Raw genomic sequence first — 25,662 nt, 5'->3', positions numbered from 1 at the left:
ATGCAGCAGCTGAAATTGCACACACACACCTGGCCCCTGCACATTAATAATATCAAGCACAGACATTGTCTTATTAAGGCTCCATTTTATATAAAGGAAAAAAACCCATACTTTAAATACAGGCATGAGGAACATCACAGAGAAGGTGTAGCTGAAGGAAACCTCCTCAGTTTGTGAGAACTGCAGCCACGTTCCTGTTTCCTTCTCCTCAGCTGACAGCTCCTCTGGGGGGTGCTCGGTTCTTAGCATTGGTGGTTCAATAAATAGACCTTTTGAATGCTGAATAAAATACAGTATCTGAATACAAGGACTATTAATGAAACATTAAATTACTGGCAAGAAATTAAGGCCATTCTGTCATGCAACTGTGGGGATAATTCGTGAGTTAAGAAATACCCAGGGCACACACAAACCAGCGAGTGCTTCAATCACTGACTGCAGCTTCATCCTGCCCTGAGAGCAGGGAGCTGCCTTTAACCACTGTGCTGCAACAACTTCCTAAACACTGAGGAGCTGGAAGCATTAATTAGCTTATGCTCATTATCTCTGTACCATACTCAGAACAAAGAACTGGATGTCTGGCATCCCTTTATACTGGAAATGGTTATATTGTAATGAGGCTGTTGTAATTTAATGCTTAATTGGAATCTAAAGAACATTGTTGGTAGAAAGAATGGCATCCAGCAGCACTCATTGCACTCTTCCCAAGATCCTTATCAATAATCAACATCAAAATACAAGTGGAAAAGAAATCCCATCTTCTTAAAAAAGTTTTTCTTTCTTAAATACAACAATACATGGAAAACACATCAAATCCATCAGCTCTTCCCTAGGTGAGTGTCCAGAGCAGAAACCTTCTCTGATTAATAAAAGAGGCAAAAGGCTCAATCCTTAGGAAGGCAGCTACTGTGGAGAACATTTTGGGAGCACAACACTTTTGCTTACAGAGCTGAGTGACATCATTTCTCCTTCATGGCCAGGTCTTCATCCTTCAGGGCAAATTTCCTTCTCAGAACTTCTGCTATGAGGATGGCCGGGTCTTCCTCCTTCATGGGAGTTCGGTTCCTACACAGCAGACAAGAGCAGAGCACCAGTAAGAACAGATCTGCCAAAACTGATGGTTTGCAGCTCTGGTTTAAACATTTTTCTGCAGCACTAATCATCAGCTTTTATTACAAGCAGAGGAGGTGCAAGAACAACAACACAAAACAACAAAAAGCAGCTAAAAATTCAGCCCTTTCACATGGGCTTAGTGGAGTTCTTTTGGGGGATAAAGGGTATGCTGAAAATCTTTAAATCAAAGCTCTAGAATTTTTAGTCAAATGTGTTAATATCAAGTAAGAGAAATAAAAGTTCCATTAGCTACATACACCCTGCATCCCCTCAATATAAATCTACCAGTGCTGTGGTGTTCCAGGTCAAGAATTCCATTCAAATTATTCCAACAGCTTTAATTAAGCTGTAATTATCCTAAAATGTCACAGCTGCAATAGGAGGCGAGTGAGAGGTTGAGACAGAAAGAGATGAGAGGAAAAGGGTTCAGCTCCAGCAAGAAACAAGCCTGGAGCCTCTGTATGAACGTGGCCCTCTCTTCACCTGCCACAGATGCTGGCACTTTGCTGACCCTGAAAAGTTTCCTTCCTGAGAAAGCTGCCACACCAGTCTGCACTAATTAGAAGACTGATAATTACACTGTTCCATGTGACTGCTTAGTCCTAGAGGCCCACACATTTCTCATCAAGTTAAATCTCTCAACAGGAAGCACCTCCCAGATCCTCTGGAATTCATCACCAGAAGGGCACAGGTAACCCCCAACCCAAGCCCCAACCTGGCTGAGTCACACAAAATGCCAGGGATTTTTCTGGGGAATTCTCTCTCCTTTTGCCTAATCCTTCAGAATTATTTCTGGATGCCCAATGTGCTGCTTTGCAACAGACAAGGAAGAGGAGGGGCAGGGAATCTGTGACCCATGAATCCTACTCACCCCCCATGAAGGATTTGCAGACATTATCTAAAGAGTGAGAGTTTAGGTTTTGAGCAATATTCACCACTTGGAAAAACAAGAGCACACGGATGTGCTGGGTGCTGAATGTACTTCTCTCATTTTACTACATACATTTTTTCAGCTTTAATTCCTTTTAAACTGAATTAGGCATTGAAACTGTGAGCAGCCATCACACAGTGTGTTATGTTTGGCAGGGAATCTTCCACAACGTAAGGGCTGGACTGATTTTTGGGCTGAAAAATGTGGAAGCTGAACTTTATGACTGAGCTCAGCTGATGTTAAAGCAGTGACTTTCTCAGCTGGGCAGGATCCTGTCTCAGGCAGGCAGCAGCACGAGGTGTTTGTGTGATCAGTGTGTAAACTCATCATCAGACAAGTGAGAACTCACCCTGCCCACACTCAGAGCTGGGCCAGATGCAAAAACTGAGAAGTTCTCTGTGTGAATTCCTTCACGTGCCATGTGGGAAAAGCTGCTGAGCTTCCCAACCACTTGGGGCTGCAGGAGAGTCCCAGCCCCTGGGCCCACTGCAGGCAGAGAGCAGCAGCACAGCTCTCACTTGCCAACACACAGCTCTGGGCATCATCAGGGCAAAAAGGAGCTTTTTTTTCAGTTGAAATAGTAAAAATACCCAACCATTGTGCTCATCAGTTTCAGTTCTCTCCACTGCTTTCTATTATTAGAAAATACCATTATTAAAAAAAAAAAAAACAACCCTAAGAAACATGTCAGCACGTTCTGCTCTAGAGAGGTCTTTCCCCTGTGAGTCCCATGTACAGAGCAGCACCAGGGAATGAAGACCCAGAGTCTGCACTGATGTGACAGACAAAAAAAAAAACCCATAAAATATAATTAAGTTCAGGAAGCACTTACAAGTCTTTGCTCTGTTTCATCCTATGAATGTCTTTAAGAATTCCCATCATGTCTGCAAAACTGCTGGCCTTGGAAAGAGAGACAGAATCTTCCTCCTCGGGGTCCTTTGGTTCGGGTTTAAAACACTCAGAGGTTGCAGAACAAAGCAAGGAGACTGATGGGAGCTCAGGGCTTTCCAGTTCTGCCTCCTCCTCTGTGATATCACTAATGACAAAGGAAGTTGTAGACTGGAAGGAGGGTCCAAAACAAGGTAAAGGAGAAGATGGGTTTGAACTTCCTGGAGATAACAGATCTGGTGTAAATGAAGTAGAAGCTGAAAAAGAAAACAATACAGGTGGGTAGGTAAAACTCTCACACCAGGTTGTTGCTGTTGTTTTATTTTTTTGGTTTTTTCCCTCAAAACAACAGAATATAAATCTAGAGGACTCACCAACCAGCCTCCCCTGTGCTATGAGAAAGCAAATTCACCATCTTCCACTACCCTCCATGTCCACTCTGCTCCCCGTGACACCACAGAGCAACACGAGACCCCCTTTTATATAAATATAAAATAATAACAATACCTTTCATCCCACCAACCCCCTTATGCATCTCTACCCCTATCATGCCCACCACTGTATCACCCCTCCAGTTCAAACCCTGCACCAGTCCTGGTTGTGTGGCCTTTTCCCAGTTCTACAGACAAGAAATGGAGGAACAGAGATGCAGCTGCTGCTCAGGGTGACAGAGGAATCCTGTCCTTCTGATTCCCTCCCCCATAGCCATTAAACCTGGTGAAAACCCAGAGCTGGTTCAGGAGCTCCAGCATTTTGCTCTAGATGGTCACAACAATTCACTCTGTGCTCTGACCTCTTTTGCTTCCCATCCTCATCTGTAAATTGAGCAGCATCCTCCTGTCCCATGGGTAAGACAGGATTTATTTGCTCATGCTTCCAAATGCAGGGAGGATAAGAACAGCTATTATAGATCCCAAGTGAAAACGAGTCTGATTATTTCCCACTGGAAAACACTAAGGGAAAACAACCCAAAACCCAGAAAAATGCTTAGTGCACATCTCCTTGAAAGAACCTTCCTGTATGGAAAAAAACCTGTGCTTTAAAGGACTAATGCCCTTGGCCTCAGGACTAAACTTGTAGATAGTCATCAATTTCCAATTAAGGGATTGCTCTCACTGCATATAATAAAGCAGATTGCACAATATTTCTTTTTTGATATCAATCTTTCCAAAATAAGTCTGCTAAATAGTTATCTCCTTCATCAGGTTCCCAAGCTCCAGCTCGGCCCTAAATCACACCCCCAGGTATTGACTTGGAGCACATGAAGTCAATACCAACAGTTCTCAAACACCAGCTGATAACAACCAGGCCCACTGCTGAGCAGACAGAAAGAGAAAAAGGTTATTAAATGATTAAATAATTCATTTTCCACCTGGATCTCTGGTCTTCCTCATTATTACTCTCCTTGAACTAAACCAGACTCTTACAGGGCACTGCTTGTGGAGATCAAGACAGAAGAAAGAAAAGCCCTGAATTCCCCTTTTTTATCCCCATGTGGTTGTTCCTCTGATCTGGCAGGAAGAGGACACACGCAGCCTCCCTGAAGGGGATGTCTGTGATGCCTTCTCTTACACTCCCTACACATCATATAAATTCTCCCGTGGGGGTGTCTGTAGTGACACCACTGACCTCAAGCAGATTCCCCAGGTGCACTGACACCCCCACTGAACTAAGAAATACCCCGTTCTCTCATGTAGAAACCAACATTTCAACTGAATCAATCGACCCCCCACTGCTCCATTCCACGTTCAGATGTGTTCATGGCTCATGGCTGGGCATTAAAGCTGCAAAACTTGGAGCTCTCAGGGCTACAAAAACCAGGCAATCACACTGTCTGGCACAGATGATGTCACAGATTCAGTCTCATGCAGAAGTAACACTCATTTTCACAACAAAAACATCTCACTCCTACCCAAACCAAGACTTATCCCTCACACTCACAGTTGACTTAAGGCAGGAATGGCAAAAGCACACCAAATATTTTCATGGAACAAAGTGCTGCAGATGAGTTGGCCTCCAGACCAAATGCAGTCACAAAGCACCACGTGGTATTTCTTAAAAACAAGCTGGAAATCCTCTAATGATGCCAAACACCTAAACACTGAACCAGCACTGAGCTGACACCAAATGTGTCCCACCAAGGGGAACCAAAGGGTTCAAATCATCCTGGGCAGAGGGAACACCACGGGTCACCAGCTCAGCCCCTCTCCTACAACAACAAAAAAACCCCAACCCTGATGAAATTCCTACCTGACTCTGCAGCAACTATTTTAGCTATCTGACTCCGGAGGTGACTCAGCTCATCCTGGAGCTCTGTTGTTCGGCTCAGGGCTGGCAACCCAGGTTTCTTCAGGGCAAGCAGCTTCTCCTCCTGCTTCCTCAGGTTGGGGACTGAGGCGTTTCGCTGTATAACAGTGAAGGGACTCGGCTTCCACTTGTGCTTCAGTGGACGAGTGTCACTTCTGCAGGACAAAAACCTCCTGTCACTTACAAGGTCCAGACCCCTCCGTGACAGTGACAGCAAAGCTTGGCCTCCACCCCAGGACAGGAGATGTCAGCACAAGGAACTCAGCCCCTGCACCCCCACCTGCTGGATGTTTGCTCTCTGCCTGGTGAGGAACAGAAATCAGGGCCCAAGAGGCACAAGATGGGGTGAGAGGACACAGGGACAAAAGTTGGGGAATGCTGACACAGTTTCAAGTAATTTCTCTCCCAGTCACTGTGTCCATGCTGGGCAGGGTGCTGGACACACATGGGACATGTCACTTGCCTGTTAACCTTTGCCTCTGATTTCAAAGCCCCTTTTATCTTTCACAAGGTACCAATTGCTATTGGCCTGGTTTAAGGACAAAAGGTCAACTGACCAGAACCAAATTCCAGGGAACTGGATATATATATATATATATATATATATATATATATATATATATATATACATATCCTGGGACAACTCAACTTTCTAGCCAGAAAACACCACAGATCAGGGGGCTACTCTGCACAGCCTGTCTGGGAAAAATGTCACCAGACCTTGAGAGGATTGGAAGCTGTGAGCGTTGGATCAGTGTCTGACCTACACTGTGTGAAACAAACCAGAGTATAAAATCAAGGGGCAGCAGACACAGAGGAAACCAACCTGACTCTGGCATATGTTTCTTCATCATCTGCTGCTATCCACACAATGTCTGCCAAGGTGGGGACCGGAGGGACATCATTTAAATAGAGCTCTGAAACATTGGGAAGAACCTAAAAAGAAGAAAGTTCCATTAAGGAGATGGCAGTCCTGCCTCCTGAAACTCCCCCAGCATGGGCTGTCAAAGTCTTCCTCCTCTGCACCTCTCAGATGTGTGACAGCAACACCACCCAGCTTACAAAACCAGAGTGTTTCTGTGTGTCAGCCCCTGCACGTGCTCGGGGTGTCACAGGCAGGGACAGCTGAGCACCCTGCCAAGGCCACGTGCAACACTTTGCTGCTTGTGTTGTCCTTGAGCTCCAACAGTGACGTGGGTGTTTCCATAAACCCTGTTGTACTGTTTAGGAAACACAGGCCCAGAGGGCATGTGGCTTGCTGGAGGTCACTTCTTCTTTTTGAGCTTGCTAACCCAGTCTTCACAGACACTATTTGAGGAGGTATTTTCCTCAAGTTGCAGACTATCACTTACAAGAACAGAATTTCCAAAAGAAGGAATAAAAAAAAAATAAATTCATTTTTTAAGCATACAGCTACACAAGTACTGAGTACAACTCTGCAGCACATGTGGTTGACACAAGAGCAGCTTGTGGCAGTGCCTTGTCCTGCTCAAGAGAGGCAGCTTCCTAGACATGGTCACTAAAGCCCTTAAAACTCTGCTTACCTCAAAGGTTGCTCTGGGGCAGGGTCTTAGAGGGAGGTTTGACCCAATCCTCCTGACAACACTGCGTGCTGAGCCATGGGGTTTGTTCTGCCAGATGGGGATTGTCTACAAAAATCAAAGCAACACAATTAATTTCAAGACAGTTGCCCTTCTTTAAATTTCTTATAGTGGAAACTGACTGACACAATTCAACAGCTCTGATCCCTTTTTATTTGTTGAGTAATACTTTGAATTGGGAACAAAACCTGCTGATAACTAAGGGCCCCAATTCCATAAAACTTGTGTTTCAGCTGAGCATACATCAAATCAGCCAGTTCCTAAGAGGCTGCAGTGTTTTCAGGACTCAAAACTAAAAGCATTCAGTAAAAGACACTGAGCTACAAATGAAAACATGGCAAAAGCAGGAAAGCAGAGGGGCCCAGGAGAAAAATGCCAGCAGCAGAAAACCTTATTTATGGGCACATTCTCACTTCACATGAACTCTAATACCAGCAGCACTGTGAACCTTTCTTAGATGACAGCAAAGTGACAGTGGCCATCCCAGCCAGAGAGTGGAGAGTGGTTTTGTTTTTGGCTTTTTTTGGAACAGCAAAATGTTTTAAGTGGTCTCTGGATAGTTCAGAAATGGATTCAAGAGGTGAAGTGCTCTGTCCTTTGACCACCTTCTCCTCTGCCATCCTTAGGGCACTCACAGCTCTGGTGACAGGAGAATGACAAATGACAATGACAAACCCGAATGCAAAGAGGTTTGTGTCACACAGAGCAGGGCAAATCCATCACTTTCTTTCTTGCTGGAGCCCGGGAATGCACACAACGCCTCAGCACGGGTCTGACATTTTAAATTCCCGACCTGTATTTTAAACCAAATCTCCGACCTGGGAGGCAGCGACTGCCAGGGGGGAAAGGGAGCCGGGGAAGAAGCGACCCGGGGGGATGGAAGGAAGGGACGGAGAGGTGGAATGGGCCCAGACTGCCGGTGCTGAGGGCGGCATTTGGGGCGGCATTTGGGGCGACATTTCACTCACGGAGTCCGCTGCCATCTCCTGCTCTGGCGATGGCCGCCGGGGCGGGCTCAGGGCTGGGTGCTGCAGCTCCCACCGCCACGGCCCGGGCTCATCTTTTTACTCCTCCGTTCCTCCACCGCTTCGGTGCTTCTCACTGGAAGGACAAAAGGGACTCGTTGCGGGCTGCAGAAGTGACACGGAGCCACTCGGGGGACAACCAACCCGCATCCCCAGCACCGGCCGAGGGACGGGGAAAGGAGGGGGGCGGGCTGGCTGCTGGCAGCGGGCGGCGGTACCAGCACCCAACCCACCCCTTCCCCGTCCCTCGGCCGGTACCATCCCCTTCCCGGGTCCCCGGCGGTACCTGAGGGGCGGCGGTGAAGCTCCCGGCCCCTCCGCCGCCATCACAGGAAGCAGAAGCCGCCTCCCGCCCTTCCGCCGCCGGCCCCGCGCAGGCGCTGAGGGGCGCGGAGCTAATGGCGGCCGCAAGGCTGAGGGACCTGACCCGGCCCGGGCTCCTCACCGGATGGGCTTGGGTGTGAAAGGAGCTAAAAGCTCTTCCAGTCCCAACCCTCTACTAGTTCCAACCCCCTGCCATGGAAAGGGGCACCTCCCACCAGCCCAGGTTGCTCCAAGCCCCATCCAACCTTCAACACTGCCAGGGATTCTGGGGGCAACCTGGGGCTCAGCACCCTCACACCAAAGAATTTCTAACTCAAATCTCACCTCAATCTTCCCTCTTCCAGTTTAGAACTGCTCCCCCTCCCCCTGTTTCTCCAGGCCCTTGTCCGAAGTCCCTCCCCAGCTTTCCTGGAGCCCCTTCAGGCACTGGAAGGTGCTCCAAGGTTTCCCCACCGTCGCCTTTTCCAGACTGAACACCCCCAACTCTCAGCCTGGCTCCCAGCAGAGCTGCTCCAGCCCTCCCAGCATCTTTGTGGCCTCCTCTGGACTGGCTCCCAGGGCTCCATGTCCTTGTGTTGTGCACCCCAGAACCGGACACGGCACTGCGGGAGGCAGCTCCCTCCTTCACCTGCCGGCCACGCTTCTTCGGATGCAGCCCAGGGCTTTCTGGGTTAAAAAACCCCACCACAAACCTCCCCAAAACCCAGCCCAGCCATCCCCCCCCTGACCCATCAAGGACTGCAGGAGGCCAAGGGTGGTGGGATGGGTTTAACGAGTCCCAGCTACAGCCGGGGTTCCAGGACCCCTCATGGCACCGAACCGCACGGGGCTGCTCCGACCCCAGAGCCTCCTGCACAGACATCGGCTCTGACCCCACCTGGGTTTTGGATCAGAGCGTCACAAAGTACAGGAGCTGGGGGAAAGCAGCACCCCCTCCACCCCCCTCGAGGTATCACAAAACCTTCTCGACAAAACTTAAGTACAAACAGGAGATAAAAAGCTTGGCACCTATTCAGAAAAGCCTCGGCAACAGTTTTTGTCTGGAGCCCACCCAGAGCAGTTCATGGGACACAATTCCCCCCCCTGCCCTCCTGGATCCCTCAGACAGCTCCAGCCTGGGGGAGGCTGTCTGGGCTCCTCCTGACATCGTTCAGACTAAATAATCCCCTTCATCCTGAGAGGTGGCTCCAGGCAGGGCTGCAAGAACCCAGGAAAGGAAAAAAACAAGCTATTTTCAGGGCTCCCCAAGGTTTTATGGGAGCCTGGGCTCAGGCTGAGGCATGGATCCTCCTGTGTGGAGGACACACAGGGCAGAGAGGCTCTCCTGGCCCTGCAGAACCACTGCTGTGCCTCTGCTTCTAAGCCTTGAAAGACAAAAAGCAATCTCTGCCTGCTCAGCCACTGCCTTCTCTGGCCCCTTGTGCTGCAGAACTGCTGGGAAGGAGAACAAAATGGAATGAACTCTCCCCCCAAGCACAACTGACACCATTCCAAAAGCTGAAGCCCCTGGCTGTAGGGCTCAGGAAAGGTGCAGCCAAAAAAACCCCAAACCTCATGTGAAGTTCTGTACAAGCCAGGACAGATCTACACTGCAGCTTGGTCTCCTCTGCTGCTCTTTGCTTGGGCCAAAATCCCCTGAAGGGATTGAGATCAAAGTCCCTGGCAGGGACAAGGCCACTGGTAGGACAGGTCTCTAAAGCTGCCTGGAGGCTTTGGCACTTTCCACAGATGAAAGAGCTGCCAGACCCAAGCCTGACATTCCTGCAGGCCCCTTGGAGTGCAAGAAAAGTGCAGAGCTAATGCATAGTTATGAAGCCAATACTGAGAAACATCCCAGGAGTAATTAATCTCACTAGAGTAATTAGTGAAGCTACACTGGCTCAGCCCAAAGGTCCATATAAACTCAGTCTCCAGTCACAAATACAGACAGGAGGCTGGGGAAGGGGACAGGACAATCACCACCCCAGGTTTTTCCCAGGTCCTGAAGACCAAGAATGAAAAAAAAAAAAAAAAGGTTTTTTCCCTTGTTGATTTGGTCCAAAAAATTGTGCTTCAGAGAGCAGAGAAAGCATCAGCCATGGCTGTTTGCAGATGATTCGTCTCCTCACCTATCTACAGGAATATGCTTTAAAACCCATTTCATTCAACCTTTCCTTCCCCCAAGAAAATTCTCTGTAGCCAGGGATTGGAACAGAGTAGAACAATGGCTCAGATAAGGGACAATGGCATTCTGTCCCAACAAAATCTTTGGAAAAATCTCTGGAAAATTTCTTGAGTACTGCTGGCTTTTAAAACTGCTCAGTTCTCTCTCAACCAATTAATACTCTCAGGGCAATGCTGAACCTCCCATTCCTGAAGGGAACTTCATGGTGGTTCATCATTCAGTGGAACTTGGAAGAGCATTTCATCTCTGAGACAACTGGGAGAACAAAGCTCTGGGCTGAATGGGGTGGGGGCTTTTGTCACTGTCATGTCCTGGAGCCTGAACTGGTGGAGCTAACAGTGACCCCTAATCCCCCCTGAGTCAATCCACACCTGATGTCTCTGAGCTGCACCATCCCTCTAATGCCCTGGTCTGTGTTCCTGATTTCATTGTGTCAACCTCAGCACCTCCCATGGATGTAAGGAACCTGTGGGGTGAGACCACTCTGCCTCCAGGTCACACAGGCTGCTGGGAGGAGGCCACACCAGAGCTCAAGCTCCTAAATTCATGTCTACACATCACCAGCTGCAGTCCTGTTAAGCACTGGTTGCCACCAGTGTCAATAAATGCCCTTGTGAAGATCTGGCAGGTAAGCCCCAGGGCAGCTTGCAGCTCAGAGCAGGAGGGGTGAAGGACAGCAGGAGCTTCCCTCCTGTGCTGGGTTCTGCTCCCCAGGAGTGTTCAGCAAAGCTGTGCCCTGTGATTCCACACAAAATCCAGTCCTTGAGATCCAAGGGCTTCCAGGTGACACCTGGGATAGCTGTGACACATGTCACATGTCAGAGTCTGAACAGGAGCTGGAAAAACAGGATGGTGAGTGGCAAACCAAGGTGTGGGCACTGAGAATGTTTATAGTTTCAAGTATTTTCACTCCTGTAAAAATCTGCCTGAACTGAAAAGGGCAGGTTTTGTAAACTGGAATCACTGGAAACTTAGCCTGAAACCAACATCCAGAGCAAAGCCCCAGTCCTGGGACTGTCTGCATCACATCAAGCTCTGCCATGAAGATGAGGAAGAACTGCTGTAATCAAAATAGATCTCTGAAGTCTTTGGCCATGTCTGTGGGGCATTCAGGTGCCTTTGCTTTTAGGTCTGCAGGTATGGTTTTGCTCTTTGCAGTCCTTCCTTCAAGAACTGGAGGTAAGTTGCAGTAGAAGGGTCTTCAAAATTGCTTGAGAAGCTGAAGATGCTACTTTCAACATCTTCAGGCTTCATAGAAGTTATGTCCAGGAAGTAGTTGGCATTGATATGGTGAACCTGGGAAAGAAAATAAAGAGAAGAGACATTTAAGGGCAAGAACAATTCCCCATCCACTGCCTTGGCCTCTATCCAGGGCAAGGTGACAAAACTGTAACAACTCAAAGAATCCTGAATACTTTGCAAATGCCAATTCTGCATCTGGGATCCTGGCTTGCATTTTACAGTCAGTGAAAGATGTGTGAAAGACAACAGTCTGTTTCTGCTCCCCAGAGTGCTTACCCCTCACTTAGGTAAAGGAAGAAAAAGATGGGAGAAATCCTGGAGGTGTAAAACAGAGCTCTGAGCAAGGGCAGGGGAGATGCAGCTTGACCATGCTGAGCACTGGGGTGGGTTCTCTCAACACCTGAGTTTCAAAACCTTCTGTGCATTCCAATCCCCTGCGAAGGTGGCAGAGGGGGACGTGTGGCCAGGACAACCCCCCCAGGCTGAGCTGGGGGCACTCACAGCCTTGTCTGGAGGAGAGGCACTAAAGAGACAGCCTGGAGTCACTGTGCGGGTTCCCAGCTCCTGTCTGGCAGGCGTGGGGCACGATCAGATCAGCCCTGGCAGGAGCCTCCCCAGCAGGCAGCCCAGCTGCTGTCACACAGCAAAGTGCCACCCAGTCAAGTGTCAGGAGCTGCTGCTGCTCTTCACATCCAAAGCCAGGGGGAACAGCACAGCTGAAGTGTGTGGACTTGCTAATTGGTGATCTGCTGTGACAAACTCAGGGAACCAAGATAAATGTGCTAGAAGGTGCTGATAAGGAGAGGTTTTCTCCAAAGCTTGAGCACAAGAGACAATGTGTGCAGGGAACAAGCTGCAATGACTTCTCCAAGGTCGCTGACTCCAATCAGGAGCAATGACAATCACAGGCAGACATTCAGCTCATCTGATTGTTTCCCCACCCTGCCCAGAGCTGCTGCTGTTCTGTCTCAGAATAAAAAGACATTTGTTTCAGATTTCTTGCTAGAGCTGCTGTCTGTCTGCCACAGCATCCCCACCAGCACAGCACCTGAGGGACCCACAGAGTCCACAGGAGCTGGGAAATGGCCTAGAGAGTGGGAAATGGCTTCAGGGTCTGCAGATGACCCTGAAAACACCATCTAATGTGAAAAAGCAAGCCCAGCTGAGGGGGTAACAAACGTACCACTGTGCCATTGGGGAGGCAGATGATCATCTCCACAGGGAAGCTGTATTTCTCCAGGTGCAGGTCAGCCAGCTTGCTGTAGAACTCATTCTCTCTGTTGGTCTGTAAGGAGATCCCACAGAAAGACGTTTGCACACCCCAAAACAGGCAGAATGGCACAGGAGGAGTAGAGGGAATGCAGGAGGGAGGGAAGGACTGCAAACTGTCATCGTGACAGAGCAAAAGGGTCATTGTTCCACCTCCTTATTCTGCCTCCACCTGGTGTTTCCTTGGCCTCTGCAATCACAGGACATGGAAGCCTTGGAACTGAACCCCCCTGTGGCCGACAAGCGTGGCTCCTGCTGGCACCCCCCTGCCAGGCACCATCTGTGCTGAGCAGCACTGGGGCAAAGAGGTCAGAGGTGGCTGTGACACTCACCTGCAGCTCTTCCAGCTCCTTCACCAGTGACCAACTGCTCACAAAGCTCTGGTTCAGCAGGGTGAGGATGGGCGAACTTTCCAGGACCGTTTCCCGGAGAGTTCGCCCCGAACCTGGCAGAGGAAGAGAGGCAGAAGGGTGATTGCTGAGATTCCTGAGGTCACTCTTGCCACGTTTGATGCCAAACAATACCAGTGCTCTGGTTGTCCCTGGCCCCTACCCTCAGGCTCCCCCTGGCCTAGCCCACTGTCTTTTTTTTTCCCCCTTTCTTGGCAGTTTTCCATAGCTTATTGTTTCTCATGTGTGCTGCTGGCAGAGAAAACTCAGCAGAGCAGACTGCAGCCACCTCCAGGGTGACAGAGGGACCAGGATAAATCTGCCATGGAGGCTGAAGGGTGTGGGGAACTCAGGAAAAGCCCTGCAGATCCACCCTGAGTACTGAGCAGAGCCCAGACATGCTGGGGAGGACCAGCTGCCTGACCCCCAGCTCCTCACCTCAGCAGGACTGATCATCCAGGGCACCCCACAACAGGATCGAGTGCACCAGCTTCTTTTCTGCTTTTGCTCTCTCAAAAGCTTGTGTGAAGGGAAGGTAGGAGACCTAGAGGGTGAGAAAAGGCTTGAGAAACAGAGAGACAACAGCCCATCTCCAATAGGAGCAGGGTCTGAAGGAACCAGAGCAGCCACCCCCCCCCTCCCCTCAGGTAACACCCACAGAGTTTAATTTGCAGCAGATCTTGCAGAATAAAATCGAATGACAACTGTGGTGCCATCCCCAGGGACAATTTCATCTCCTGGTGAGATCGTGGTGACCTCTCACAAGACATGGGCTGTTCCTGCTACCTGCAGATCCCATCTTTACACACTGCAGAGAGCATCTGCCCAGCTGTCAGATGCAGGCTGTCTGCAAAGGCACCTCAGCAGCCTGGGAATCCTGGCCTCGAGGTATTTATTACAAAACCTCACTGAAAGGGCCTCAAAATTGGCTACAAGGGACCCTGCACAGAGATTGTTCCAATCATTCAAATGAAAGGAACTTTATTAACATCTTGGCAGCTCAAAGGGACATTTGTAAGCTCAGGCACAAGGAGGCAGCCACTGAAACGTGTCCCTTTCAGCCAAGGAAGCAGTGACAGGCAGTAGCCATCTGCTCCACAGGCTACTGGCATGTTAAATAGGTGGAGTCACCCAATGCTATAAATTTCTGTCTCACTGCAGGATGCAGAGGCTGTGTGTTTTCTGCTGATAAGGAGAGCTTGGTCCAAAGGTAGCTGAACATTGCAAAAGTAACACCAGAGGAAAACCATTTGTAAGCAGCACCATTACCTGCTTCACTCAGCAACTGTGCCAGCACCTCCTGATAAGAGGAAGGAAAGGATGAGCTGACATTTACAGGAGAAGCCTGGGACACATGGCATCGAGGCTCTGCTGCTCTGCAACCCCAAACGGCCTCTCAGAACTCCTGACTCCCCCTTCTGGAAAAACTGGGAGATGCACAGACTGAGCTGGGAGACCCTCACACTGCTCTGGATGCTGAGCATGTTGTGGGTTCAGGTTGCTGCTGAGAGGTGAGCAGACACCTGGGTGAAGATGACCTGCCCCAAACAAACATGCTGAGGAAAAGCCAGGGCCCTTTTCTCACCTTCTTAAATGGATACATGGCCACTTCCAGCTTCCGGGCTGCCTCTTCCCAGGGGATTTCTTGCTGCCAGGTTATCTCTTCAAACACAAACTGAATGGGTTCCCCTGAGGGATCCCTGCTGTCAATCACATTCCCGTTCTCATCATGGATCACAGATGGGATTGATGGCCCTGTTGATTCCAGCTCCATCTGCAGGAGAACAGCCTGAGTTGGACATTGCAGACAACCCCACTCCTGGCTTTTCTGTACTCCAGGACAGGCTAAAGATGCAAAATTGTGCAGCTTGATCTCTTGTCTCCTGGAGCTGCACTTTACCAGCTGCAGATGTGTTTTATTGGGGAAGTGCAGGAAAGCAACTTCATTTCCTTCAGTAATTGTCTGACTGTATTCCTTAGATTAAAAATGCATGAGAAATGTTCACTCCATGTTCCCATCTTCCCAGTGGAGATTTCTGACTGTGGGACAGCAGAGCTTGAAAATCACTGGGATGTGTAGGGCTAGGTTTGAAGCTCCTGCTCAGGCCACCAGCACAGCCTGTGGCTGGCCACAAGAGGGTGCAACAGGGAAAGCTGAAATTTAAGTCTCTTTCCTGACTTTTGGCAATTAAAAAGAAACATGGATCTAGTTTAGGAGAAAATGGGACTGTTAAATTCAGGCACTCAAAATCCTGACTTATGTGTTCCTGTCCCAAGAGCTGGGATTACCACAAATAGAGGAATCATGAATTTTCTAAATTCAGACACCCTGTTCTTACACCCTGCCAGGCTCAGGGTCTGGGTTCAGCTCCTAATCTTCCCCATCACCTGTCAGACAACTGTTTAAAAATGGAAGAAGAGACCTGAATCCAGGAGTTCAGGATTCAACCCACACAGAGGGGAAAAAAATTAAATATCACCATATTTTGACAATAGGGAGCCACAGAGCTGCAGAGAACAGGCAGAGATCAACAGAGATTATATTGCTATATTGAAATGCTCAAGAGACAGCTCTAAAAAAGAGGGATAATGGAGTTTTTTCAGCTTTAGAGGCATGGTAGCACAAATCCCTGCTGAGATGCTGCATGCAGACAGAGGACTGAGAGTGACTCCAGACCTGAGGCAGGTAACCAATGTCCACTTCCATGTTGCTGCTCTCACTGGCCCCATACAGCCACTCCATGTCAACGTTCAGAGACCTGCAAGGAGAGCCCAGGGTGTTCAGAGTCATCCAAAACTGTGCATGGGAAAAGCCAAACAAATGAGGACATCCTATGCACCATGAGATCCTTGCTGGAGCAGGGCCCAGGCACCCACCCAACATTCTGGGCAAAGGTGCTCACAGCTCTGAGCACTGACAAGGTGAGGAAGAGAGAGGTGCCTTTGCTCCTCCTTCCTTCTCAGCACTTAGATTGCACATTCTGATCCTACTGAACTTTTAAAAGTGTTTCTTTGGAAGCAAAAGGCTTTTGTGAGGAGCTGCTGGCAGAGCTGTTAAGTGTCTGCTTGCTCTAACAAATGTGCTGACAGAGCCATAGGGATTGAGTCACCAGGGTAATGTTATAATAGAATTTTCACTCCAGCCTTCATGGGCAGAGTGATCTAAAGCTCCTTTCCCCCTGAAATGCTTCCAGCTGCTTGCCAGAGCACAGGAACAAGCTCATGTGAAGCTATGCACACAAACCCTGTGAAGCACCAAGCAAAAAACATGTTGAAGCAAGATCATCAGGCTTTGCTGAACTTCACTGCCTTGAGCCAGGCACTGGGATTGCCAGGGGCTGCCTCTCCACACCCTGCCTGCCTCTCCCCATCCTCCAAGTCCCAAGGGATTACACCAGAGCCTGAAATGGGTCAGGGATTCTCAGTGCAGATTCTGCCCTGCCTCCCCCCTGTCCTTGTCCTGCCCAGTCTCTTCCAAGCCAGATGTTCCCCCCTCCCCCCAAGACGTGTTGATAAACAGGTATTCCTGAAAAATGGACTCAGAACCAGCTTAGGGAGCCACTGGGCTCCACAGGGCTTCATTTACAACAATCCCTGAGTCTATTCAGCAGCCAGGAAGAGAGAAGAAAGCTTCACCTGTTGTTAGGGACAAAGAGCTTAAACTCTCGGACGTGGGAAGAATCCTTGGAGAGGATGATGTGACCTGTGAACTGGCCTGGGGAAAACCAGAAGGGAAAGTCTGGTGGCTCATTCAGCTGGAACTCAGCATGGATCCTGAAATGAGAAAAGGAGCAATCAGCTGCAGTTCCAGGAGGAGAGAATGGATTGTGCACTGCAGGTGACTGCAGGGAGAAGTTATCTCCAGGCACCAGAAATGATGAAACTAAACTGGGGCAGAGAGGTTCAGTTCATGAAGCTTTTCAGGGCATGCAGTGAAGAGTGAAAAAGACAGGAGCAGAACCCCAGGGCCAGGATCCTCTCTGATATTGATGCCTTTTGGAGTGTTCATCCAGGAAGGATTAAATTATCATTCCTTGGAACACAGGAATAGACTAAGACCCACTCAGCCACTCTTTCAGCTTGCTCAGGCAAATAAAAGCTGCATGTAACACTCCCACTAAAACAAGGGAACAATTCCCCAGATTCTTCCCCTTGGAAAGGCACTCCACCCCTGATTAACCAAAATCTAAGCAAATTCTTGCTTCTCCAAAGGCAGGGGGAAGGAGAATGGCTGCTGTCCTGCACCTGGGCAGCAATCCCTGCTTCACCAAGGCCTCAAGTGACACTGGGACCATGGGTGCCCTCTTTGGGTGTCAGCAAAGCACCACACACAGGCCAAGAGCAGGGTGTGGATCATCCCTGTCCTCAAACTGCTCCACCTCTCCCAGCCAGGAGACATCAGGTCTCTCTTGGGAACAATTCTGCACATGCAGCAACAGGCAGACACCCTGCCACAGGCTCCCAGCAGCCTCCTCCACTCCCCCAAAATACGAAATAAATTCAGAAGAGCTCTCAGGCCCTCCTCAAACAGCCTGAACCCTTACCTGAAGGCTATGGTGTAGTAGAAGGTGCTGATGGCTTGGATGCAGGCCACAGCTCCTTGGGGAGCAAAGCGAGTTTTGACGAAGGGGCGTGGGTGGAACATGCTCAAAAGTTTGTGGATTATGATCTAGGGAGAGAATTGTAAAAAGAGGAAAAATGAGAACACTGCAGGTCAGCTGCAGCTCCAAAGTAACTCCCCACCAGATCAAAAAGGCAAAAGAACTGCCATGACTTAAAAATCAGCTCAGAGAGCTACTTCATCACAAAACAAGGAGATCAAGCAAGAGGCAGCTTTTAAAAATAAACCCATCTTCCACACTTCTGATGCTATTCCCACTGTTTGCAAGTTTCCATCATCCCAGTCAGCTGAATATCCAAGTATAGTCACATCTGCAAGGGATCTACCAGGCTGCCTCCATCCATACTGAAGACTTTGAAGAAGTGAGTGTGCAACCCACAAAGACACCAGGCTGCAGAGGTTTATCATCCACATGCTCATTAACACCCCCTGGGCACCCCGGAGGGGTCTGGCCCATAAAACAGAACATTTACACAACCCACCTCTCAGCTATGTAGAAACTGAGTCTCATATCTCACCTCTTTGCCCTTGGGAGCTGGAGGGTAAAATCTGTTGTTGGAAAGATACCCAGTGAAGATATTCAATTCACTAGGAATTATCCACCATGGATCCCCAAGATCCAGTTTATTCTTTGGAGGAAGAAAAGCTTTAAACTGCCTGGCAAGCATCACACTCTTAGGGGCTGCTGGGGCAGTCCAGTTCCTCAGCCCAGATAGAGCTACGTGAGAAATCTGTGAACAGAAGGAGAAGGGAAAAAAAAAAAAAAATTAAAAATCACGTTTTAAATTCTTCCTTTCACCCCAAACACCACCAAACAGTTCTGTCAACTTTCAAGTATGGGTGTAATAGGAAATGGGAGAGAGGGGAACATACCACATAACACTGCTGCTTTTGGACTTGGCTCCAGGATCTCTGTGTGAAGGAGGAACCCAGGAAGGGTTTATGAATTGGGGCACAGTGCTGCTGAGTGCACTGAAATGCTGCAGGAAGCACTCAGCTTGCTTATCAAAGCAAATCCCACAGGCCTGAGCAAGACCACCTCCTGCTTCTAATGCCTGAGCACTTATTCCTGGTGATGGTACAATCCCACAGGTTGTGTTTGTACCAGAATTTCTGGCCATCCCCATCTTGCATGGCACCTACCCCCAAGAACCCATCTTTGCTCTTTGTCATTGTTTCCATGACCAAGGGCTGGAATTTGGCCACAATGGACAATGTCTCCCCACTCGGATCAGGCATCTCCTCCTCTTCAGATTCTGAGACTGGAACAACCCCTAGACAAAAGGACAAGAATTTTAGCAGCTGTTTTTCCCTCCCTCCCCTTTGAAGCAATTGTGATTCCCCATTTATCTTGGCAAATCTGGGAGCACTGGGAGTTTCCCAGCTGTCACTGCTCTGCTCAGAACTCAGACCCACCCCAAAGGCCAGGTTTGGCTGGATGAATTCAAGAGATGTCCTTTCACTGGAGGGCTCCCTAAACCCCACAGCTCAGCCTCCCCTCTCCTCAGAGGGATGGGAGCAAATGCTTCCCACAGCAGAGCCAAACAAGTGTCTGCATTCTGCCTGTGCTGTAAACCCTCCTCTACATCATCACCCCCAAGCTTCTTCCTGCTTGGCACAACCAAGAGACATTTGTCACAGGCTGATACAGCCTCCAAACATGATCTCTCACAATTGCTATTTCAGAGAGACTGCTACAGCCACAGGAGTGTATGAATCCACTCACTAACAGTTTGGGCCTAGCCTGGGCTGAGCTGTTTATTGCATTCACCCATCTCAAATCCCCTTTAAGCTCTAGACAAAATAACTTATGGATTTTGCTAGTCCAGCAATGGGATCTTCGTTCCTATAAAAACTCTATTTTGTGAAAATGACATGGAGTGCTTAGGCCTTTTCAAGAACATGGAAAGCTTAGTAGCTTCTTCATGTAAATAAGACCCAGGAGAAAAAAAAAAAAAAAAAAGAAAAAAAAAAGAGGAAAGAGATGAATCAAACTGTTGAGTGCATTATCTTTGCCTCTTGCTCAGTCTGTGCAGAGAGAGCTCTCCAAGGCAGACAGACACCTACCTGTCAGCTTCTCAGCTATTGGTTTGAACTCCTCTGGACTGAGGTACAGATCATTGTTTGTGTCCAGAGAAGAAAAGAGAAAGAGTCCCTCACTCCCCAAAGACTTCAGTGCCAGCTCCTAGGTAGGGAAGAAGAGGCAAGTGAGATTTCATTTCAACCTTCTGCAGAAATTCACTCCAGCCCCTCTCAGCTTCAGAGTTCATTTGCATTCTTTCCAGCACACAAACACAGCCATCAAATCGAAAGATTAACACCACTTGGCAGGATTTTGTGCTATTTACAATAGGGATCAGTGTCCAGGAACTGTTGGCATGAGCATGTTAAAACTACATCTGGCTAAGTAATTAAACCAGAATCATTTGCTCAGAGTCAGCCTCGTAGTCTTTTGTCGGGAAAAATTTCCAACTTTTTCCAGGTAGTTAGTCCTAAACCTGCAGTTATTCAGAGCACCTGGAGATTGTGATTTCTGTAATTAACTGATGCACAGTGAAACAAAGGCAGTCACATACATGGCTGTCCACATTACAAAACCACAAAGCAAATGAACCAAACCCTTGTAAACTCTGCAGAAAGCAAGTTACCTCACACCCCTGCTGAGCTCCACGCCAGGGTTACTGCCCACAACCACTCTGCTCTCCTCAGGTTCCCCCCAGGTCTTCAGCCTCAGGACTGGATGGAACATTTCTTGCCTGCTGCCTGCTCATTTGGTCATACATCAGGGAGCCACAAACCCCACTGTCTTCTCCAGAAACTTCTCCAACATCCTAACCACCCTGTGCCTGGGTTTCCCACTCTGCAAAGCCCAATGTCTCCCTTGGAGCAAGCTCCAGAAAAAGGCTCCAGATGCTTCTGGTCATTTCCACTCAGCAGCATCAGCACTGAAGGGAAAGGGACAATTTGTAGGCAGAACAAGAGAGCTGCACGTTGGTGTGACAGGGAGAGACATACAGCAAGTCAGACAAGCCACATTCCTACAGTATGTCCCCTGTGACCCTCCATTTGGGGCACCTTCCCCTCGCACCCCCCTAAAAGCCTAAAGCTGCAAGGATAAATATTCTGTATTCTGCTGTTTAGCTGTGTTAATTCTCTATTGCCTGCAGCACCATTTCCATCCCCAGAGCTCCCCAACCAGTTTATTTTCCATCTGTTGCCTGCCAGCCTGAAGCAGCACTAACGCAGCCTGGAAGGTTTTGCTCCTGTCAACTTCAGCAACAAAAGCACTTAAGAGTCTTCCAGGGCATTTTCAGGACTGAAATAGAGAGAAATAAAGATCCTGGAATACAAACCAGAGATCTGGATGCAAACATGGCTGAGGAAATACAAGGAGCACATCAGCTTAAGGAAGGAAAGGAGGCACAAGATGGTTGTTTTATCTACACACAGGAACAATCCACTCCTTTGTCTGTGTTCCTGGAGCCAACATTGTGTCTTTGTCCCCCAGGTGAGCAGGGACAAACATCCTTGGGACTATAAAGAGATAACAGTATTTTCCTGAGCTACTGCCCTGTTCCCTGACAGCTAAGGGGCACATCATGAAGCCTTGGGCCAGGCTTTAGATCTTATTTGTGCATGGCATGAACCTCATCAGGGCCCCAGTGACTGCCCAGTGCCTGGGAGCTGCTCTGGGAGCAGGGAGGACACGATGGCTTCTTCCTCCTCCTCCTCCTCCTCTGCAGAGGCTGTCCTGGATGTCTACTGAGCTCTGAAGGAATGGCCCATTTCCTGGCCCTCTCCACAGTGCCTCAGCAATTCCCTGCAGATGAGAGTTTCTCTTCTTTTTGCACTTCACAGACAGGGCCCTCAAGGGATGGGAGGCAAATGAGCAGCAAAGTTTTCAGTTGGTGAGACTGCTCTAGTCTAGTGTTGGGAAAAAGTCCTGATCATTCTCTTAACAGGGCTGGAGGCAGAAAGAGACCTGGTTATACCTCACACATCCAGAAGACTGTGGCTAAGGCAGCAGAACATGAAGGGGAGAGTACAGGTGCCTGGTGTTGGACATTGGCATCCAAAAATCAATGTACAGACAAAAACTGAGAGCACCCCTGCAGCCTGCACTGCCACACAGGTCAAGCAATAAAACCCCATCAGCTGCAGAACCATGAGATAAGAATTCCTTACCTGATGAGGAATAAGTGGGATAACCCCCACTGAGACAGCAGCTCTGTGGATGGGTGACACACGTGTGGCACACACCATGTACACGTGTGGCACACCTCACACATGTGAAAGCAGCCTCCCTGCTAACAGGATTGGTGCTGGGCTCCTGCCTGCTCCAGACAATGCTGCCCTTCCCAGAGGAATTAATCTGGGGTTTATAAAAGAAAGAAAAAGTTGCCCTGTTTGTGCCAGAGGAGTAAACCTGAGCTTTGTCAGCCTTCTGGTAGAGGAGGAGAGTTGTGGGTTTTGGAAAGACTTTTTCTTCTCCCACCTGCCTGTGGGTTGTTCAGCTAAATAAACACTTCCAGGGAAAGAGGCAGGATTTATGTTTGAAGCCAGAGGAAAGACAAAATAAAACTGTGCCCAGTCACAGCCTGTCCTCTAGGAAAAACAAAACCTCCAGGAGACCTGGCCTTGAGTCAGGCAGGGCTGAGGACCTCTCAGGACTTTCCTTCCTGATCTTTCTCTCCCTAATTAACTGCTTTGAGCCATTTTCCCCTTTTTTGCAAGGTGATAAGAAACAAAGCCAAGAGGTGTCTCTTTAAGCCACTTGTCTTTTCTCTACAGAAAGATCAAGAGCAAGCAGCCTGCTCTTCCCCCTGAACCTCCTCAGATGTTTGAGGATCCAGGCCAAAGTGAAGAGGGATACTTTACCAGAGGGATGCTCCCTCCAGGGCACACCACAGCCACTGGAATCCAACAATCCAAACCAGTGCCAATCAACCGAATTTAAAACAACACCCCCGAGCCTCCCTAAAAAAACCCTTTCCAGTTTTCAGCCCACATCTTACATCATTTGTCTGCTTCTACAGTCAGGGCACACAAGATCGATACCTCAGCCACCCCTAGTAGCCAACTCAGGATTGCAGTCACCAATGTTCTGTGGCCACAACAACCCAGTGGTAGCCACCACAGCTCTGTGGTCAGCCTGGTGATGGCCACCTCAAGCCTGGTGGCCACCTCAGCCCAGCAGCAGCTACCTTGGCCCCCATGGCCACCCCAGTCCCAGTAGCCATCAATGAATGCCTGGCGGTCCCCTCAGCGTGGCCACTGCCAACTCAACCCCTGGTGACCACCTCAAATGGTGGGTGGCCACTACTGCCTGGCAGTCACCTCAGCATTGCCACAGCCACCACATCCTGAGTGGCCACCTCAGCCTTGATGGCTACCTATGCCTGGTGGTCCCCTTAGTGTGGCAATGGATACCTCAGTCCTAGTGGCCACCGATGCCTGGTGGCCCCCTCAGCATGGCAACAACCACCTCAGCCCCAGTGGCCCCCTCAGCATGGCAACAACCACCTCAGCCTCCGTGGCCACCGATGCCTGGTGGTCCCCTCGGCCCAGCCACAGCCACCTCGACCCCCGACAGCCACCTGAACACCCTCGGTCCCCTCAGCCGCCACCGCCCTCACCCTCAGAGCAGCGCAAACGCCTCCGCCCGCCATTTCCTCCCTCCCCTCAGCGAAGGGGGCAGCGCGGCCTCAGGACCGCCTCTCCTCCTTTACCTGCTGCCGGGCTTGCTCAGCGTCTCGATAATATTTCACGGCGAATAAAGCTGCTAAAGCGGCGAGGGCCAGAGCCAGGCGCGAAGGAGCCGCGCCGGGACCCGCCATACCCCGACCTCCTTCAGCCTTACCGCCGTTTGGCCGCCATGGCCGCGCCGGACGGGGGAGGCGTCAGGCGGGCAGAGCCCGGCGAGGAGGGGCCGAGGCCGGGCTGGAGGCTGCGTCCTCCCCGCTGGGCACGGGGAAGGGGGGAGAGGGGCCGGACGGGGACCGTTTCTCTCCCCTTTCTCTCCCCTTTTTCTCCCCTTTGTCCGTGACCCTCCGAGACCTCGGTGCGGTCCGGAGGAAAAAACCCCTTGGCCTTCAGAAGGTTCTCCCGCCCGGCTGTCACATCGCTTCTAGAGCAGCGGCTTGGCCCCCCCCCCCCGAAAAAAAAAGAAAAAAAAAATATATGTATATATTCAGTCGTTTTTAATCTTTCCTCATAAATCGGTCTCTTCGCACGCAGCCCTGCACCACCACCGAAATCCCCTGATTGCGGGGAAAGATTTAGTACCATTTTCTGCTGCTGCGGGGCTCACGGAGTGTTTGATCTCCCTCGGGAAGCGTTTTAATCCTTTGAAGCTTTCGCTGTTTCCTAAGCCTGCCTAATTATTTTTATTTTTATTTTTAGGTTTTGGTTGGAGAGGAGGAGAGCGATGACCAAGAGCAGTGGCAGCTGTGAGAAGGGAGGAGGAAGGGGGGGAGTGATCCTGGGAAGAGAGGCCAGGAGTGTGGAGAGAGTTTTGAGCAATTCTTGGGACAAGATTTATAAAAAAGAAATCACGCCATCCATTTTCTAGCAGACCACAGCAAGGGTACAACCTTCTCCCAGCGTCCTGAGGACTCCTCCTCTCTCTGCCATAGATCCCCACAGAACCATCGATGTTTCTCTCTCAGTGATGGTGCGAGCTTGGGCAACACAGTGGACCAGGAACAGAATAAAAATTGGGTTATTTGTAACTCGGATCAGTGTCATTACATCTGCATGGCCAGGGGAGGAAGGAGAAAGTTCCTTCTGCCAGCTCCATCATAGAAAATGTTCATGAAACTGCCACTGCTTTTTGCTCTTCACCCCCCTTTCCATCATAGAACCAGTGCTGGGGCCATGGGGAGGAGATGGGAGGAATGGAATTAACAAAGCATGGAAATTATGGGAGAAGAGACAGGTGTGAATGACTTAAAACACTCCAACCCGGGAAGCAGATGTGCTTTAAAACTTCCCAGACTCATTAGGTTGGGCAGTGAAGTGTGGAGAGCTGTTGCTTACCTCAAATAACCCAGCAAATACCTTTAGAGCACAACTTGTGACAAGACAAGATAGCTTTGAAACAGGATAAATAAATGTACTTGGGTGTTTGGGAGGTGTCACCAGCAAGAGGTGACATGAGATGACAAAACCTGCAGATACTGGAGATGGAGAAGGAGACCTGAGAGGTGGCTGGCAGAGCCAGAATGATACCATTTAGATGAGAAGAAGGGGCTCATTTTACATCCAAACCATTCCCAGTGTCACCAGTGACTATAAAAAGATGACAAACGGATGAATTATTTGATAGGAAAAAGAATGAAAGATAAAAGGTGAAATAATTCAGGGCATCTGCTGATAACTAATCCTTCTCAAAGGAGAACAAAACCAACACCTCCTGGCTCTACACAGCTGGTTCTTGAGACTACAGATTACAGTGCTCAGGAAGAATTTTAAATATCCAGACAGCTGCTGTGTGCCCACCCAGGCACACTTGTATCAAAGAAAATCCTCATCATAGAGAAATAACATGGAAGATTTCCTCCAAGAAAACTCACCCAGCAGGAAAACCTATCCTAGATTTTCCCTTTGCCTGCAGGGAGAGAGTCTGGCTGAAAATATGAAAAATTGTGAGAAACTGGTAGCAAGGATGAAAAGCTTGGAGCAACCTTTTTTTTTTTTTTTTTTTTTTTTGAGAGGGATGAGTTTTCCCTGTGTCAGGAGTACACACAGTAACTCCCCATTCCAGGGCAACACGTTCTGAGAGCAGAG

The 25,662-nt window shown here is 49.3% G+C and overlaps 2 protein-coding genes across 4 annotated transcripts; both read right to left on the bottom strand.

Annotated features, from left to right (window-relative positions):
- Positions 1-65: 65 nt before the first annotated feature.
- MTFR1L (mitochondrial fission regulator 1 like) lies at positions 66-9,834 on the bottom strand. Of its 3 annotated transcripts, none has more exons than XM_071768110.1 (8): positions 9,741-9,832; positions 7,809-7,941; positions 6,784-6,888; positions 6,066-6,175; positions 5,183-5,394; positions 2,877-3,189; positions 946-1,065; positions 66-279 (listed from the first exon to the last, which is right to left on the bottom strand). In XM_071768110.1, the coding sequence occupies exons 2-7, from the start codon at positions 7,821-7,823 to the stop codon at positions 960-962; spliced, it is 861 nt and encodes a 286-aa protein (XP_071624211.1). In that variant the 5' UTR covers positions 7,824-7,941; positions 9,741-9,832; the 3' UTR covers positions 66-279; positions 946-959. The 3 variants fall into 3 exon arrangements, with proteins under 3 accessions (XP_071624211.1, XP_071624210.1, XP_071624209.1); XM_071768109.1 differs by lacking the exon at positions 9,741-9,832 and adding an exon at positions 8,152-8,332; XM_071768108.1 differs by having other exon boundaries at positions 66-1,065; positions 9,741-9,834.
- Positions 9,835-10,926: 1,092 nt separating this feature from the next.
- On the bottom strand, positions 10,927-23,785 carry SELENON (selenoprotein N). Its single transcript, XM_071768104.1, has 12 exons — positions 23,604-23,785; positions 19,942-20,059; positions 19,018-19,148; positions 18,393-18,605; positions 17,798-17,922; positions 16,890-17,027; positions 15,931-16,012; positions 14,839-15,027; positions 13,692-13,797; positions 13,197-13,309; positions 12,779-12,880; positions 10,927-11,649 (listed from the first exon to the last, which is right to left on the bottom strand). The coding sequence occupies exons 1-12, from the start codon at positions 23,709-23,711 to the stop codon at positions 11,479-11,481; spliced, it is 1,596 nt and encodes a 531-aa protein (XP_071624205.1). The 5' UTR covers positions 23,712-23,785; the 3' UTR covers positions 10,927-11,478.
- Positions 23,786-25,662: the final 1,877 nt, after the last annotated feature.

This window comes from Heliangelus exortis, chromosome 24 (assembly GCF_036169615.1).
Source record: "Heliangelus exortis chromosome 24, bHelExo1.hap1, whole genome shotgun sequence".
Taxonomy (NCBI): Eukaryota; Metazoa; Chordata; class Aves; order Apodiformes; family Trochilidae; genus Heliangelus; species Heliangelus exortis.
The sequence above is the reverse complement of the archived record's forward strand: the minus strand, read 5'-3'. Positions and strand labels throughout refer to the sequence as shown.